Genomic DNA, 18756 nt, shown 5'->3' with positions numbered 1-18756 from the left:
CTTTTCCGTAAAAATGACTATCGGGTATTTAATATTGGATCGATTTACGCATAATTATAGAATACATATAAAATCCAACCAATAGTAGATTGTGCATTGGCAGAGAGACAGACGGGACAGACTGACAGACAAAAACACAGACAGACGATATGTCAGAAAAGTAGGAAACACATATTTGCGTGGAAAACTCGAAATCGTTTCTTTTTGGCACCAACTACACATAATCTATACTAATAATAAATCTGTAGCCGAAATTTTTCTGGTAATTTTCGATTTTCCAAAAATAATTGGTCCTAACATATACAATTAACCACCCTGAAACCGAAAATCGCTTTTTTGAAATTTTTGTTTGTATGTCTGTCTGTCTGTCTGTCTGTATGTTTGTTACCTTTTCACGCGATAATGGCTGAACGGATTTCGATAAAAATTGGAATATAAATTAAGTTCGTTGTAACTTAGATTTTAGGCTATATGGCATTCAAAATACATTATTTAAAAGGGGGGTTATAAGGGGGCCTGAAATAAATAAATCGAAATATCTCGCTTATTATTGATTTTTGTGAAAAATGTTACACAACAAAAGTTTCTTTAAAAATAATTTCCGATAAGTTGTATTCCTTGAAAAATTTTGATAGGACTAATATTTAATGAGATAAATGAGTTTTAAAATTAAAATAACTGCCATCTAAGGCGGTGTGTTGAAATAAAAAACAAACGACTTCGTCTATAAGGGGCCTTCGACAGCAACAATCGAAAGCTATGAAAGATAGCCTACAGAGAATGTTTCTGTGTTTGTATGAGGTAATATCAGAGCTAAATTAACCGATTTGTATAATTAATTATTAATTCACCATTGGAAAGTATAGTTTCTCTAGATGGACGTAAAGCTATGTTATTACAGTAACTTCTGAGTGAATCGAGGACAGGTAAGATTAAAATAGCTTCTTATGCACAGAAAACTTGATAGGCTATTCTGTATATTCGTTTCCTGTATTTCCTAAACTAATTTTTATGACCAAATGAGTGGTTCTGGATCAAAATGATCGCATTTTAATTATTTAAATACAATTTAAATTAAGTAACATATTAAACGATTTATCCTTCTATCAAACACGAATGTTCCCTGGATCAAATGTCCTATTTTAATTACAGACGTGGACAAATTATTAGACTAAATTAATTATATGTACAACATACCTGTATTTATCGGCAGAAATAATGAACAAAAATGTATTTTACACAGAAATAATGAACATAAAATTGAGTCTGGAGGTTAATAATATTTTGTGAACATTCCCCTATTTTTTATTAACACGTTGATTTTATCATGGGTGATGGAAACCAAAGTTTGACACTTTCTTTCAATATCAGCATCATTTAGCTAGATATCAGGCAGGGCTTAAATTGGTCCATGTTTTGTTGTAAGTCTCTTTTTGTTCACTTTCTTCTTCAGTATAGATCACAGATTTTCAATTTCGTTCATGTCCGGTCTTCTTGCAGGCCATGGGAGAATATCTTCTGCAGTATATAATTAAAACACCAGTAGTACCAACACAGCCAGACAAAATGTACTTAACCATTGTAAAAATATACCAGAAAACGTAAATAATCATATTTACAACAATAGAGACTCCGTGAATTATACTGATAGTTGATATGACGAATTACATTATGTTTCCACGAAAAACGTTTTAGTCTAATAATTCGTCCACGTCTGTATGTAATTACTTTATATTTATTTCTAACGGGTGCAGCGGAGCGCACGGGTACGGCTAGTGAGAAATAATTCGTTGCAAAGCTTGGTCTACAATAGAATCTACAGTACATAGGCATTTATTATAAAGGGTTCAACATAATTTTAGATAGAAACCGGTTGAAGGCCGTGCAGCGTTTAGGTTCTCTTACCTTGTTTGAGCGAAGGGTGACTTTGCCGCCGCACCGGGCACAACAGCGGATGTTGCAGTAGTTGCAGATATGCCCCACTCCGTCCGCGAACTTGGTCTTGAGGCAGATGTGACAAGTGGCGTCCAGTTCTACGCCCGCTTTCTTCTGCTGCTCGCTCCTCTGCCGTATCGTGTCTTCCAGCACCTGGACTTCATCCTGCTTCCGCCTGAAGCATACAGCAGGGATAAAACAATTACAACAAAACTCAACCAGGATATTGTACATAAACAACAAACATTAAACAAATACAGTGTCTTACATCAACAACATTATTATTATTATTATTATTATTATTATTATTATTATTATTATTATTATTATTCATAGTACTTACTTACAAATGGCTTTTAAGGAACCCGAAGGTTCATTGCCGCCCTCACATAAGCCCGCCATCGGTCCCTATCCTGTGCAAGATTAAGCCAGTCTCTATCATCATACCCCACCTCCCTCAAATCCATTTTAATATTATCCTCCCATCTACGTCTCGGCCTCCCTAAAGGTCTTTTTCCCTCCGGTCTCCCAACTAACACTCTATATGCATTTCTGGATTCGCCCATACGTGCTACATGCCCTGCCCATCTCAAACGTCTGGATTTCAAGTTCCTAATTATGTCAGGTGAAGAATACAATGCGTGCAGTTCTGTGTTGTGTAACTTTCTCCATTCTCCTGTAACTTCATCCCGCTTAGCCCCAAATATTTTCCTAAGCACCTTATTCTCAAACAGCCTTAACCTATGTTCCTCTCTCAGAGTGAGAGTCCAAGTTTCACAGCCATATAGAAGAACCGGTATTATTATTCATAGTATTCTACCAAAAGGCAGGTCTTTCACTGCAAACCCAGCTTTCTCCAATATTTTCTACCTTCCTCTTAGTCTCTGCATATAATCCATGTATCTTAGTGTCGTCTATTATTTCATATCTTCTTCTACCCCGAACTCTTCTTCCGTTCACCACCTGCAAATTTATTTGCATTTCCACCCTGACGAGACTAGTGACGCAGTAAATAAAATAAACTATGACTTGAATTCGATCTCACTGTGGGCAAACAAATTTGGATTAAGGTTAAATTCAGAGAAATCGCAAGCAATCGTAATGGGACATAATCGTCTACGAAGCACTCTTGATAGTAGTACTATACCGCATATAATATTGAATGGGATTATTGTTAAATGCAGTGAAACAGTTAAAAACATTGGCATTTTTATGAATAGCGATCTAATTTGGAACACTCAAGTAATACACACTTGTAAAAAAATATTTTCTCAACTTCACTCCTTGTTTCATATGAAAGAATTTCTACCACTTAGTCTAAAAAAATAATCTTATTCAGACGCTTGTAATGCCCCATTTTGGTTATTGCGATTCCTTACTAACTAATGTAAGTTCACTCTTAGCTGAGAGACTACAACGTGTTCATAATGTGTGCATCCGATTCATCTGCAATACTCGTAAATTTGACCATATAACACCCTCCCTCCAATTACTTTCATGGGTGCGTCTGAAGGAACGAAGAACAATACATTCACTGTCTCTTCTGTTTAGAATCATGCATACTTCTACTCCGAATTATCTGTTATCGCGCTTTCAATTTCTTACAACTCTTCGAAACCGGCATCAAGCACTTCTTTCTATCCCTCATCATAGAATGTCTTTATACTCATCCTCCTACAATGTAGAAATATCTCGCCTCTGGAATTCGTTACCTAATGACGTCAGGGACTGCCGGACTTTATCACAATTCAAAATTAAATTGGAAAATTTTGTCTTATTTAATGCTTTTTAGGTATTGCTAGAAGTGTTGATTTGTGTGTTTTTTTTCTTTTTTAATCTAGATTAAAATTACAAGTTTCTTGTTTATGTTAGTTAATTAGTTAGGATACAATTAATTATGATACTTAATCACTCATTTAAAGTTTGTGTGACTGCAACCTGTGTATATTTTTGTGTGGCTTTACTTTGTTTATAGTGTTTTTTTCTGTTTATTTCTATTATTGTATTTGTATTCCTGGTGTTGTGAAAGAGAAGGCCTGAAGGCCTTAACTACACCAAAATAAATAAATAAATATTAAATAAATAAATAAATAAATAAATAAATAAATAAATAAATAAATAAATAAATAAATAAATAAATAAATAAATAAATAAATAAATAAATAAATAAATAAATAAATAAATAAATAAAATTCCTTCCAGTGCAACCATCAGTAGTCTGTTCCTTCTCAGCCAGTGATCCAATCAATTCCTTTTCCTCTTCCTGATCAGTTTCAGCATCATTCTTTCTTCACCCACTCTTTCCAACTCAGCTTCGTTTCTTATTCAGTCTGTCTATTTCACATGTTCCATTCTTCTCCATATCCATATTTCAAATGCATCTATTCGCTTCTCTTCACTTCGTCGTTCATGTTTCTGCTCAATTCAATGCCATTCTCCACACAAAGCACTTCACTTCTCTCTTGCTTAGTTCTTTTTCCAGAGGTCCGCAGAAGATACTCCTTTTTCTATTAAAAGCATCCTTTGTCATTGCTGTCCTCCTTTTGACTTCCTGGCAGCAGCTCATGTTGCTGTTTATAGTACACTCCAAGTATTTGAAGCTGTCCACTTACTCTAGTGCCTCATTTAAAATTTGCACGTTTATCTTCTTTAATTTTCTTCCTATGACCATGGTTTTCGTCTTGTTGGCATTTATTTTCATTCCATACTGCTCACAACTGTCATTTATTTCCAGTAGCGTATCCCTTAGTATCATCTTCTCTTCTGCTAAAAAAGCCATAGGCTATCATCAGAAAATCTTATGCATTTTATTCTTCTTTCTCCCACTATCACTCTTCCCATGTTCTGAAAACAGTTCTTTACTAAATCCTCCAAGTAGATGTTGAACAGGGTAGGTGATAAATTACATCCTTGACGTACTCCTCTCCCTGTTTCACTTCCTTCTGACATTTCTTCTCCTATCTTGACTTTGACTCGTTGTTTCATATAAAGATTACTGAACAGCCTCCTCTCTTTCCAATCCATACCATTTCTATTTAGGATTCCCATCAGTTTACTGCAATCCACTCTGTCAAACGCCTTTTCTAAGTCCACAAATATTATAATATATACTTTTCTATTCTTCTCTAAGTATCTTTCGCCGATTGTTCGTAACAGTCCAATTGCATCTTTCGTACCGTTTTTCTTACTGAAGCCACATTATTATTATTATTATTATTATTATTATTATTATTATTATTATTATTATTATTATTATTGCCATTTCAAATATTAGATGGGACTCATTAGATCCAGACTGCAAAAATAATAATAACGGCAACAAAATTGTAGACTTTAACAGCGTAAATTGTTATTTAAAAATCGAGTGGCTAGTGAGCTCGTTAACAACAACGTTCAGGGTTGCCAACTTATCGAGTTAGTAGTAGTAGGCCTGTCTATAGAGATTTCAGTTTCTAAAGTCTGGTGATTTTGATATTCAGCCGAGTCGGGAAATACCAAGAAGACAGCTTGCAGGAAGATGACGCCAAAAGAACAAAGAGTAAGAGGTACTGATAACTCTCATAAGATTTTTTTTTTGCATATCACTTCTACATAATTGTGCTATAATCGTTGATATTACTCTTATCTTGTAACTGCCTCAAGTAACAGATACAACATACATTTTCACGAATATTAGAATATTACTTTCATGTATTGTTCTTTTTTATTACTGCACAAAATGTGTTTTATTACTGCATTTTATGGTTTTATTACTGCAGAAATTGCGTATGGCTACACACAAAGAAAAAAAACCGAAAACCTATCATCATGGTCTTCGGTTACTGGATTTCTTCGTTCACCGCTAGATGGCAGCACTATATGCGTGTCCCTTTTACACGTAATTGTCATAAATTGACTTTCACTTCCAGTTTACTGTCTCACCACAGTCTGGTATATAGTCACGAAGCTTGAGTTATGAGGGTGCTAGGAACAATAGACTGTGTCGGTACTAGGCCTATTTCGCATTGTCTGTGATGAGGCGATATTAGCGATCCTAGTGGTTAGCAACTATCTATGGATGCATATTCCCTACGTACTGAACTTCGTGACTGTATATACTAGACTGTGGTCTTACCTTATTTAATACATTTAATCTGTATTATCTTTCTTTTTTAATCCATTTACTAATTTACCTGTGGAAATCTTTCAGGGTGGTCCTCACAAAATCAATACATTTAAGGAAAGATTGAAAAGATTATGATGAAGTTTAATAGTAATGTAGGTGCAGTGTAATTATCTGAGGTGTCATATAATTAATGAAGTTGATATATAATTAATTAAGGTGGCTTGTAATCACCTAAGCTGAATATAGTTCGGTTTAATAGAAATAGGTTTACTTTTGCTTAGGTATGCTTATACAGGGACATCATTTTATTTTTACTAACATTTTTAATATTAACCTAGCTATATCCTTGGATTAAGGTCTACAACCGGAAACACCGCTTGCTCCCCCTTCCAAGATTGGAGTTCGATGATACTGGCGTAAAATACAACTCACTCTACTAGGTATAGGAGGGAAGAAAAGTAGTTCATCCATTTACGTAAACTAGGAAGTATCGCGATTTTGAGTTTGATAATTTTCATTAGATTTTTGTTTAATCAAAATACAGTAATGTATTAACACTTAGTGTTTTTACTCACGAATTGAGCTATCCATTCGGACGTATTAATTATGCAGTGTATATTGTACTGTTACAGCACATTAGCGTACAATATAGAGAATGAAGTTAAATTGAAAAATAATCATAATATGGATATTTAAACACATTTTTGAAAGTGTGTGGCCGTTTATTTCGATACAGGCTTCAGTTCTTTTGTGCATATTATCGCACTATAGACTATTGTACCTAATTCCAATTGCCAGTTTCGTCCTTCGTACTAGTAACTCATGCTGAAATAATTATATACCTACTCTATAAAAGAGTACCTTACATACTGTAAATTCAATCTTCACTTCTGCCCGATCCGAAAAGATAAAATTACTCAGATATGCTATCTACTCTCCGTTCAAGTGGTTTTGTAGCAGGGTCGTAGAAAGGAGGGGGAATAACGTGACAGCTAATTACTTAACGAGGCCCTTTTATTTAAGTTATTTTAAACAGTTGTATAATATTACGTAGACGTCCAATTCCTAACAGAAATTAATGTTTTCATAAAAGAGCTAAGACAGCCCAGCTACTAGATTTTACAGAGGGGCGAACAGAAGCAGGTGGAGGAAACCGGGATGCGACGTAGGCAAACGGACGACAGTACCTGTGCGAAAATATGATTCAATATTGAAAACTCTTTCGTCACTGGAAAACGCGAACATATTTCTGGAACGTACTATACTCAGTAACTCAGTACTGCATACTCGTCCTCTGTTCTGTGTGGAGAACCATTGGAAGTTTACTAGTAGAGGGGGTGGGAGTGAAGTGCATTAAAAAATTCAGATACAATAAAAATTGAAGTAAAAATAAAATGATGTCACTGTAGTAGTGTTATTTGTGGCACAGTCTTTAGTCCTTGGTTCATTGCATTTTATTTATTTATAGTTAGAATTAATTTTACGTTTATTTTATCTATGTTATTTTATTGTTGTAATTATTGTAATTTTATTGCTGTAATTATTGTAATGCTATTGTATATTATATATCACTGCCACCCAATTGGAGTGCTAAAAATACACAAACACACATATTACTGTTTTAGAACTCCCATACCTGTCTTTGTCCTACGCCTATAATCCCTTCCTACTCCTATGACAAACAGTCAAGCGGATTTAGTCTTTTGTAACGATTTCAACGAGCAGGAAACCCTCGTCGCCCCCTCCTTTCTCGTTCATCTGAAGACTAAGATAGAACGACGAAACCCTGTGAAATCATTTCATCACCAGCAATGGAAAAGTAATACATACAGGCAGCATCTCTTCAGAGTACAAGACTGATTGGATATAGTCCGTCCTTCGAATCTGTGGAATGCCAGTCACAAAAGAAGTCTTCTGCGCAACTGCCATCATAGCTGGTTGGTCCAATGAGTAGCCAGGACTCGAAAAAAAGGGCACGTGGGTGAGGGAACACAACATGCTATGTGAACCCGCTCTCTCGCTAGCTTGGGGGAAGAAAGGGAGCTGGCTTCGTCCTCTACCGAGTGACGTCATGCGCCAGTTTACAGAATCCACGGACGGATTATAGATACGTGATTTCCAAGCTCGTGGTTCACTTTTCTCCGTACATTAACACTACACTTTAATATATTTAATCGTAAATAGCTAACGAGTATAATGTTATTCTCGTATAATATACAACAATTATTTTAAGAAACATTCAAGGGTTTACAACGTAAAACTGCAAATTTTCAGTATCAATACTTTTAATTGTACGGCAAATTGCCTTCAGTTACCTGACTATGTTATGATTACTTACTAAATATCTTTTAGATCCAGTCCCTACCTTCAAATCCCATTTCCCTCAAATCTATTTTAATATTATCCTCCCATCTACCATCGATCTCCCCAAAACGCCTTTTTCTCACTGGCCTCCAAACTAACACTCTATACCTATACATTTCTAGATTCGTCCATACGTGCTACATGCCGTGCCAATCTCAAAGGTTTGGATTTAATATTCCTAATTAGGTCAGGTGAAGAATACAATGCGTGCAGTTCTGCGTGTGTAACTTTCTCCATTCTCCTGTAACTTCGTCTCTCTTAACGCCAAATATTTTCCTAAGCGCCTTATTCTCAAACACCTTTAACCTCTGTTCCTCTCTCAAAGTGAGAGTCCAAGTTTCACAACCATACAGAACAACTGGTAATATAACTGTTTTATAAATTCTAACTTTCAGCTTTTTTTTGTTATGATTAGGGAACGGATTTCTAGTTCCGTATTTTTTTGTTTCCCACGTCCTAAACTTATGCTATTCAGATATTTCTACGTTTCGTGTACACATGAACCCCTATTAAAATTCTATAGGACCTAAAACACCTAAATGAACTCCTATAAACATCTAAAAACTTTGTCTGAGCCTGAAAAGCGCCTTTTTAGTAGTTTGCGTATAGACCTATGTAAAATCCAAAACACCCCTCTCCCCAAAAACAAAAATGCTATTTAAAATGTAAAAATATCTTTTACAGACAAACAATGGTCTGCAAGTTCTTTCCATATTGGTCTTAAAAGGGGACGGAAATTAGGTTGCAATATCTTGACGTGAAAAAAGTTATGTCAGCGGTGAGGAAGGTATTATGAAGACGCCTTCACGTGTGTTGCTATTCAAGGCCATATTACCAAATGTCCCGCTACCACCACAGCCAATGCTTAACAGGTACGACAACTGGGTGGAAGTCGCGATCTACTGTTAAGCATGAAATTTGCCCAATAACTACTTGTGACGTCAAAAAAAGTTTCTCCGTTTACAATCGGCTCAGGGACGACCGGAAGAAATTCACAATGGAGAATGTAGAAAACCATACGGTCATGTATTGCTAACAAACAATAATAAGATTTTATATTCTACAAATTGTATTTATTTTTATTCAAGTGCAGTATTGCAGAAGACTGCACAAAAATAATAACTTATTTGTATATAAATTGCATCTAAAATGGATTATACATTTACTGTAATTAAAGTTACTGATTATTAATTTTATATACATTTCTGAAAGTCCTAAATTAGATTTTATAAAATCCTAAATCTCTCTTTTTTAGTACCTAGAAATCCGTTCTCTAGTTATGACGATCCACCATCTTGTCTAACGAAGGTCATGTGGAAATAGCATTACAAAACAATTATTCCTCATATATCCTCTAAGAAAGAGGATGTACAGCATTGGCAAAAAAAAAACCGGACCAACTCTTGTAGCTGATTTCAGAGCCTTGTTCACTTCAGAGCACGATAGACTGGCAACTAAGACTTTCGTGGTTCGAATCCTGCCTGGGAAGGAAACTTTTTTTTATTCCTTATTCAAATGTATTCCCAATACTTATCGATTGCAGCGATATTTTACTCCTTAATTAACTATTATTCTCAGAACATGAATTTTACCAGCAATCGAAAAGTACTGGGAATAAATTTGAATAAGGAACAGAAAAGTTTTCTTCCCAGGCAGGTTCGAACCACGAAAGTCTTAGTTACCAGTCTATCGTGCTCTGGGGTGAACAAGGCTCTGAAATCAGCTACAAGGGTCGGTCCAGTTTTTTTTGCTACTACTGTACAATATAAGGAATGGAAATTTTGATGGCGTGCAAACAATCAAGCGAATATGAGCGAGATGGCGAAGAATAACATTGTTTGCAATATGTGTATTAACTGCGAAACGTTTGCGGAATATTCGTCACATTACTCTGGGAATGTTCTACTGTCACAAATTTATCTCTAATTTTTGTTTTCTTTTTATTGACATTATTCCTCTCACGTCTGCTTTATTCTCCGTGACTTTAGGTATGGCCTGCTGGTCTTGTAGAGTTTAATTAAATTTATGAGGTGAGGGCGTTTGTGGGACGTAATTAATTGTCTCCGCTAATGGAATGATAGACAAACATGATGAGAAATTTTCAAATTATTACTACCTTTGGATATCGAGAGAGCCATATGCAACTGAATGTAGGAAATCTAAGTGACAGCACTTAAGACAATTGGTTTGACATGTACTGTATACAAATTTTGTATGATACAGATCCGTGGCTTCGGCTTTACTTTCACCATCCCATATATTCGGCAGATTTAGAATCATCACTACCGTCTACTATTTGTTTTCTTTTTCGCACAATTTCAAAATTGATCATTCCGATGGAAATTAGGTTTTCTAACGCCTTAAGTTCTGTTTCTTCTACGGTACTACGAACTCAAATTTCATACATTCTAGCAAGTGATGTATATGAGGCGATGTTGTTAAGTCTTTAGCTTAACATGATTTTTTTTTTTTTTTTTTTTTTTTGCATTTTAAAACAAATTTTAATTTATTTAACATAGTCACCTTTAAAATTTATAGGACCTAAACTTATATTTGTTACTGTTGCCTCCAGGTATTTGAATTCTTCCACTTCTTCAAAAGATACATTTCCAATTTTTATATTTCCATTTCGTACAATATTATCGTCACGAGACATAATCGTACACTTTGTCTTTTCGGGATTTACTTCCAAACCTATCTCTTTACTTGCTTCAAGTAAATTTCCCGTGTTTTCCCTAATCGTTTGTGGATTTTCTCCTAATATATTCACGTCATCCGCATAGACAAGCAGCTGATGTAACCCGTTCAATTCCAAACCCTCTCTGTTATCCTGGACTTTCCTAATGGCATACTCTAGAGCAAAGTTAAAAAGTAAAGGTGATAGTGCATCTCCTTGCTTTAGCCCACAGTGAATTGGAAACGCATCTGACAGAACTTATTTGAAGGTTTCGTAACAAGCTGTTTTTTTACGGTGATGGGTTGTTAGCCCTTCGTCCAACCCCGAAGCCGGAGGACCACCCCTCATCGACTTCCGCGAATATATTCACAGCTACCCTCCATATCTGGAGGCCGTCTCTTCGGGAGGAAATTAAACGCAGAATAAATATGGGAAATGCCTGTTATTATTCAGTTGAGAAGCTTTATCATCCAGTCTGCTGTCAAAATATCTGAAAGTTAGAATTTATAAAACAGTTATATTACCGGTTGTTCTTTATGGTTGTGAAACTTGGACTCTCACTTTGAGAGAGGAACATAGGTTAAGGGTGCTTGAGAATAAGGTGCTTAGGAAAATATTTGGGGCTAAGAGGGATGAAGTTACAGAAGAATGGAGAAAGTTACACAACGCAGAGCTGCACGCATTCTATTATTCACCTGACATAATTAGGAACATTGATTAAATCCAGACGTTTGAGATGGGCAGGGCATGTAGCACGTATGGACGAATCCAGAAATGCATATAGAGTGTTAGTTGGGAGGCCGGAGGGAAAAAGACCTTTGGGAAGGCCGAGACATAGATGGGAACATAATATTAAATTGGATTTGACGGAGTGGGATGTGATGATAGACTTGATTCATCTTGCTCAGGATAGGGACCAATGGCGGGCTTATGTGAGGGCGACAATGAACCTCCGGGTTCCTTAAAAGCCAGTAAGTAAGTAAGTAAGTAAGTAAGTAAGTAAGTAAGTAAGTAAGTAAGTAAGTAAGTAAGTAAGTAAGTAAGTAAGTAAGTAAGTAAGTAAGTAAGTAAGTAAGGAAGTAAGTAAGTAAGGACCTAAGTTTAGCACACAACGGTGGATAGAATTCGTAATAGCCAGATGGCATTTGATGTGATGAGTCAGAGGTTTCGACGCATTTTTTCAACATTTGATGAAAACCTCGTAAGAAATCCAATCACGTAACCAGCCCAAGCTAGATTTAAATTCCTAGACCGTGATGATGATGATGATTATTATTATTATTATTATTATTATTATTTAATGTTTCTTCGAGAAAATTAAGTTGTCTTATCCAAGCAATAGCTAAAGTCTCTCTCGTTGCGGGTGCATCGAAAAATGTAGCCTACAGCATTCTGCTGACGGAAATGTTTTACTTAATCCTTTTAACCTAGCTGCGCTGTAGTATTTACAAACAGACCGCGACAGCAACTTTGTATTTTAACTTCTCCATCTGTAATTATCTCATTTTCCCTCAATATACTCGGTAATAAATTTAATTAAATTTAATAAATCTCCTTATTAGGAGAAGGTTTGCCATATAGCTTTATTTATGAGCTTTACTAATAATACATAGCTATAACTTTCAAATTGATTTTTGTGGCTAACAAACTTATTAGACAGGCCTTAGAATGCGCGACAAACTGGTCATTAGTATCAGAATGACTGTTAAGCTCAACGATTACAACAACAACAACAATAATAATAATAATAATAATAATAACAATAATAATAATACTCACTTACTTACTTACTTACTTACTGGCTTTTAAGAAACCCGGAGGTTCACTGCCGCCCTCACATAAGCCCGCCATTGGTCCCTATCCTGAGCAAGATTAATCTAGTCTCTATCATCATATCCCACCTCCCTCAATTACATTTGTGCGAGATCGTGCGTATTTGCTTGTTTTCCGCACAGAACCAATACGCGGTAAGAGTGAAATACCACATCCAGTATTCCCAACGTAACACACATAACAATTTCCCTCTTCTTACCGCTTAAGCGCGACATTCATTTTACTGCTTTAGGCTTTTAACATATTATTTTTAGAGACGTTTAACATAGTAATAATTATAAATTGGACACTTACCACTGCAATTTCACCTAAATTGCAATGTTAATTATTGTTTTTAAATATTTGCAAAAATTAAGTAAAGTCTACTACTCCACGGGACTTATTGCATTCCTGATACAAGTAACATTAAGGAAGCCGTGAAAAAATCAACAAGATTCCAGATGCCGATGTTATTACTGCAATATGTTATATAAATAATATTGTTAAAATATTAAAATGAAAAATAAATCATTACATAACCTTACCGTTTGTTTTAAGTTCGCATTTATAGACTGGGGGAAAAAAAAGACAGACGTATATCACGGCCTGCTGGAGTATAGTAAACACAGAAAACATTTTATAGCAAAAATGTTGAAGAAAGATATTTTGGTTTTCCGAAGTTGCCGTCATTAAACAGAAACCAACATGGAGATTTCATTGCAACTAATTAGAAATTCGTCTTTCAGGTATGTAATAAACGATCTTCGCACAAAATGATGTACGATACACGAGCGGTATGTTTGTTTTCATGTTCTCGGAAATTAAAAAAGCTCAACTACGTTTCGCTTTTTCAACCTTTTCCTCGAACATGAAAACGTCAACATACCGCTCTTGTAACGTATATTACTATTTAATATTATCTTCCCATCTACGTCTCGGCCTTACCAAAGGTCTTTTTCCCTCCGGCCTCCCAATTAACACTCTATATGCATTTCTGGATTCGCCCATACGTGCTACATGCCCTGCCCATCTCAAACGTCTGGGTTTAATGTTCCTAATTATGTCAGGTGAAGAATACAATGCGTGCAGTTCTGTGTTGTGTAACTTTCTCCATTCTCCTGTAACTTCATCCCTCCTATCCCCAAATATTTTCGTAAGCACCTGATTCTCAAAGACCCTTAACCTCTGTTCCTCTCTCAAAGTGAGAGTCCAAGTTTCACAACCATAAGGAACAACCGGTAATATAACTGTTTTATAAATTCTAACTTTCAGACTTTTTGACAGCAGACTGGATGATAAAAGCTTCTCAACCGAATAATAACAGGCATTTCCCATATTTATTCTGTGTTTAATTTCCTCCCGAGTAGCATTTATATTTCTTACTGTTGCTCCCAGATGTAATAATAATAATAATAATAATAATAATAATAATAATAATAATAATAATAATAATTACATTGTGTGTACATTTACAGTGCATATACAGAATAAACGTAAGTAATGCCATTAATTTAAAGGGATTCTTTAAGATATTGAAGCAAAAACATTTTGTACAATATTTCTCGTTTTTGCTTCCTTTCCGAGATAACATTCTTTTATATGAACCATTTCATAGCGAGTTTTGTGAGAGTCAGAGATTGAATTCTCAATATGCTCAGACAATTTAAGAGAGCAGTGTATTGTGATAATAAATTATGAAATAATTTCAAACACATTACGAGGAATATATTACAGCCGTAACCAAATCACACAATTCAACCCACGCAGAACACATCACAAACTCCAATCACAACTACAGTAACATAGACACTGATATGAAAATACTACACATCCATCGACAAAAAAAAAAAAAACAGAAACTAGACACTCTACAAAAATAAGAAATTTACAAACACACAAAAACACATCCACAACACATCCTGAACACTTAAATGAATTTTAAAACACATATCCTTTTAGACACAATCATGAACACACCTCACTAGGCTTCGGACAATGACGGACACCACGTCGAAACTAGTCAGCTAGGTAATTTTTATAATATTAACACAATCAAAAAAATGTAAGGAGTTTAGGACTATCTGTCTAATATCGAACTCGGCGAAGATTCTCTTGCGAATACTGAATGGACGTTTATATTCTAAGATGGAAAAACAGTTGGAAGAAGAGCAGTTTGCCTTCAGCAAGGAAAAAAATACGAGAGATACGATCGGACTGCTACAGACAATCGGTGAAAGACACCTAGAGAAGAATAAAGAATTGTATGTAGTATTTGTGGACCTAGAAATGGTTTTTGATAGATTGGATTGGAATAAACTGATAGGGATCCTAAAGAAAATTAGTGTGAATTGGAAAGAAAGAACACTGTTCAGTAATCTTTATATGAAACAACGACTGAAAGTCAGGATAAAGGAAGAAATGTCAAAAGGAAGTAAAATTGGGAGAGGAGTATGACAAGGATGTCGTTTATCCCCTATCCTGTTCAACATCTACTTGGAGGATTTAGTAAAGAACTATTTTCAGAACATGGGAGGAGTGATAGTAGGAGGAAGAAAGATAAAATACATAAGATTTTATGATGATATGGTGTTGTTTACAGAAGAGGAAGTGATACTAAAAGATATGCTACTGAAGCTAAATGACAGCTGTGAGCAGTATGGAATGAAGATAAATGCAAATAAGACGAAACGCATGGTCATAGGAAGAAAAATACAGAAGTTAAACTTGCGAATACTAAATGAGGTAGTAGAGCAAGTGGACAGCTTCAAATAGCTGCGTTGTACTATAAGCAATAACATGAGCTCTGCCAGGAAGTCAAAAGAAGGATAGCAATGGCAAAGGAAGCTTTTAATAGAAAAAGGAGCATTTTCTGCTGACTTCTGGAAAAAAAAAACTAAGGAAGGGATTAGTGAAGTGCTTTGTATGGAGTATGGCATTGTATGGGGCAGAAACATGGACATTAAGACGAAGTGAAGAGAAGCGACTAGAAGCATTTGAAATGTGAATATGGAGAAGAATGCAACATGTGTATGCTGAAACTGATCAGGAAGAGGAAAAGGAATTGGTTGGGTCACTGACTGAGAAGAAACTGCCTACTGAAGAATGCACTGGAAGGAATGGTGAACGGGAGGGAAGAGTTCGGGGTAGAAGATATCAGATCATATACGACATTAAGATAGGTCTATATATGGATCATATGAGGAAACGAAGAGGAACGCAGAAAATAGGAAAGATTGGAGAAATCTGGATTTGCAGTGAAAGACCTGTCCTTGGGCAGAACACTAAATGAAAATGAAACACATTAAAGAAGTTAATGAGTGATTATACAAGTGTTAAAAAAGTGTATCCAAGAATTAAGAAAGAATTTTAGTTTTGTCCTATAATTATGCAGAAATGTGATGCGAACAGATGTAGAATTTTAAAATCCCTTTTCAGAACGAGAAGTTACATTTCTTCGGATAAAATTTCTGCACATTTAAAGGACAAAATTAAAATTCTTTCAATCATTTATTATCATAATACACTGCTCTCTTAAATTGACTGAGCATATTGGAAATTAAGTCAAAGGCATTCCCAAAACATGCTATGAAACATTTCATACAGTATAAAGCAATATTTACTCGAAAAAGAAGCAAGACCGAGCAAAATTGTATTTACAGCTGGCGCCAGCGTTTTTGGCGTGTGTCCTAGATATATAGTGCCCAGTTTGTGAGCATGTTGCTAGTGTAGCTGAGAATGGTACCGCTTCCTATACACGTCACATCAGCCATTTGCCAACACAGTTGTCAGACTGACTGCGGCAAATGTAAAACACTCGTACTTAACGTTCCCACTACTTATTTCACACGCCAAAAACGGTGACGCGGACTATAACTGTTTTGTTTGAAATATCTTTAAGAATAACATATACGAGTATATTATTTTAATGTACCGAAGTACATATGATATTTCCATGCAGATATTCTGCGTCATCATACGATGAAAGAGTAATGAAACGAAGAAAAATTCTCTCCGTTCCATTACTCTTTCATCGTTTAAGAATAACCCCCTGAAATTAATGACCAATCTACTTATCCCACATTTGTCAAGAATGCTAAAATGACTTGTGTTTTTGGAAACTAAATGTGTTGGTTCGTATTTGACTGCCATACACAGTTGATTAGGCTTCACTAAGTAAAGTAAGAAGCAATGTTTCCAGCACCGGAGCCCCTTCCTTTGTCGCTGTGCTCATTGTTAACGCCTATGCGACGCCCCACACAGGTGACAGAGGACTCGCGAATGCGTCAATGTTTTCCACGTGGTCGGGCACATATGCCTGTGTATTTATGCGTTAAGAAACCTGCAGCTACTGTCGATGTCGGTCTCAGAGGTCATTGCGTTCCGAGCTTCAGACTTCACTACGTATTTAATCAACTCATCCCTTCTGTTACAGTTCGCTACGAATTCGTTGTCCCTTTCGGAGCGGCTTGCAGGATGATGCTCTTCAACAACACGGAATAAATGCTGGTGTATGTCACTCCTTTCTCTAAATAAACAGTGTTTGGCGATTCATTGACAATAGCTATTACATTCACAATCGCCTACTTCCACAGGCTATGTTAACGAACCTATCACGCTTTCATATCAGTACGTCTAATAATAATAATAATAATAATAATAATAATAATAATAATAATAATAATAATAATAATAATAAATTTAGCTTCCCTTATGAAAAGGTTGCCAGATTTGACAAAGCGTATTACGTATAATTTGTAAACACACCCAAAAGGTAAAATGATATAGCCTAGCTACATTTGAAACGGTTAGGGCAGTGACCGGCATGTTCCGTGCTCTGTGACGTCATACCACGGAGCCGCCACGCTCTTTGCTCGGCAATCTCTGCATACTGAGCACAGCGAGGAGAGAAGGTTCAACTGAACAGTGGTGGTACGGCGCCTATGCAATGACAGAGCGCGATCCATTCGTCTGAGGTAGTATGGGAACAGCACAATTACAATACATTTGTACGAAAACAAAACTGTACATCCGTGATAAATCAATGTAACAAAATATTTTGGTTTCTAATCAAATTTAATATACTTATAATAATATGAAATTCGTAATACAGCCAGCTGCAGAAGCGTTTGCATTATGTAAATGAGGCTCCGAAACTGCTATAAATATACAAATATAGAAATAAATAATTTAAGCAGTACTACAACACTTTGTCCACTCGGAAACTTGAAAACAATTCAAGTGTTTTTAACAGACATTTTCCTACACAATATACAGATTGAACTATATAGGTCCCTAACTTGGTGAGTAGTATGCAAAGTATATTTCAACTTTTGAAACACACCATCACTTTGTGTTACTACCGTGCCCAAGTTAAATGCTTTGTCGAGATCAAACTGTGTTATGGAGTATGGAGGAATGGCGAAGTGTTTGATTTGTGGCAAGCTGTTTCAGCATGTAAAGAAATTCAATATACAATGCCATTATTCTCTATGCCACACAAATGATTATGACAAATATGGGGGAGAATATCGACAAGTACTGGTGCAGCAATTGAAAGATAAATTGTTAAGTGAAGCTAGGGAATACACTGTCAGTGAATCAATGGTAAGCTTAAGGCTTAAGATACAGGATTTCACTAGCCATTGCAAAGAACATGCGTTCTTTTAATGACGGGGAATTTGCCAAGAATGTTGCCATCATGACCGCAGAGTAGTTATTCCCTAGCAAAATACAGGAATGTGATTCCATCAATTTATCTCCAAGAACTGTCGTATCATTGCTGCACTGACGCCACTGCGCTGGTGCGTGATAACAGTAATACGACTCAACTGCTCGCTCTTCCAAGCTCTTGAGGCCTTACGTC

General features: G+C 35.8%; 1 protein-coding gene across 18 annotated transcripts in view; it reads right to left on the bottom strand.

Annotated features, from left to right (window-relative positions):
* Rim (Rab3 interacting molecule) overlaps positions 1–18756 on the bottom strand; it is a 513404-nt gene that overhangs the window by 424735 nt on the left and 69913 nt on the right. For all 18 annotated transcript variants that reach the window (XM_069820175.1, XM_069820163.1, XM_069820168.1 and 15 more), the window contains exon 2: positions 1906–2110. In XM_069820175.1, coding sequence (XP_069676276.1) covers positions 1906–2110 — 205 coding nt within the window. The remainder of the gene's footprint in view (positions 1–1905; positions 2111–18756) is intronic.

This window comes from Periplaneta americana, chromosome 3 (assembly GCF_040183065.1).
Source record: "Periplaneta americana isolate PAMFEO1 chromosome 3, P.americana_PAMFEO1_priV1, whole genome shotgun sequence".
Classification (NCBI taxonomy): Eukaryota; Metazoa; Arthropoda; class Insecta; order Blattodea; family Blattidae; genus Periplaneta; species Periplaneta americana.
This window is presented reverse-complemented; position numbering and strand designations above follow the sequence as displayed.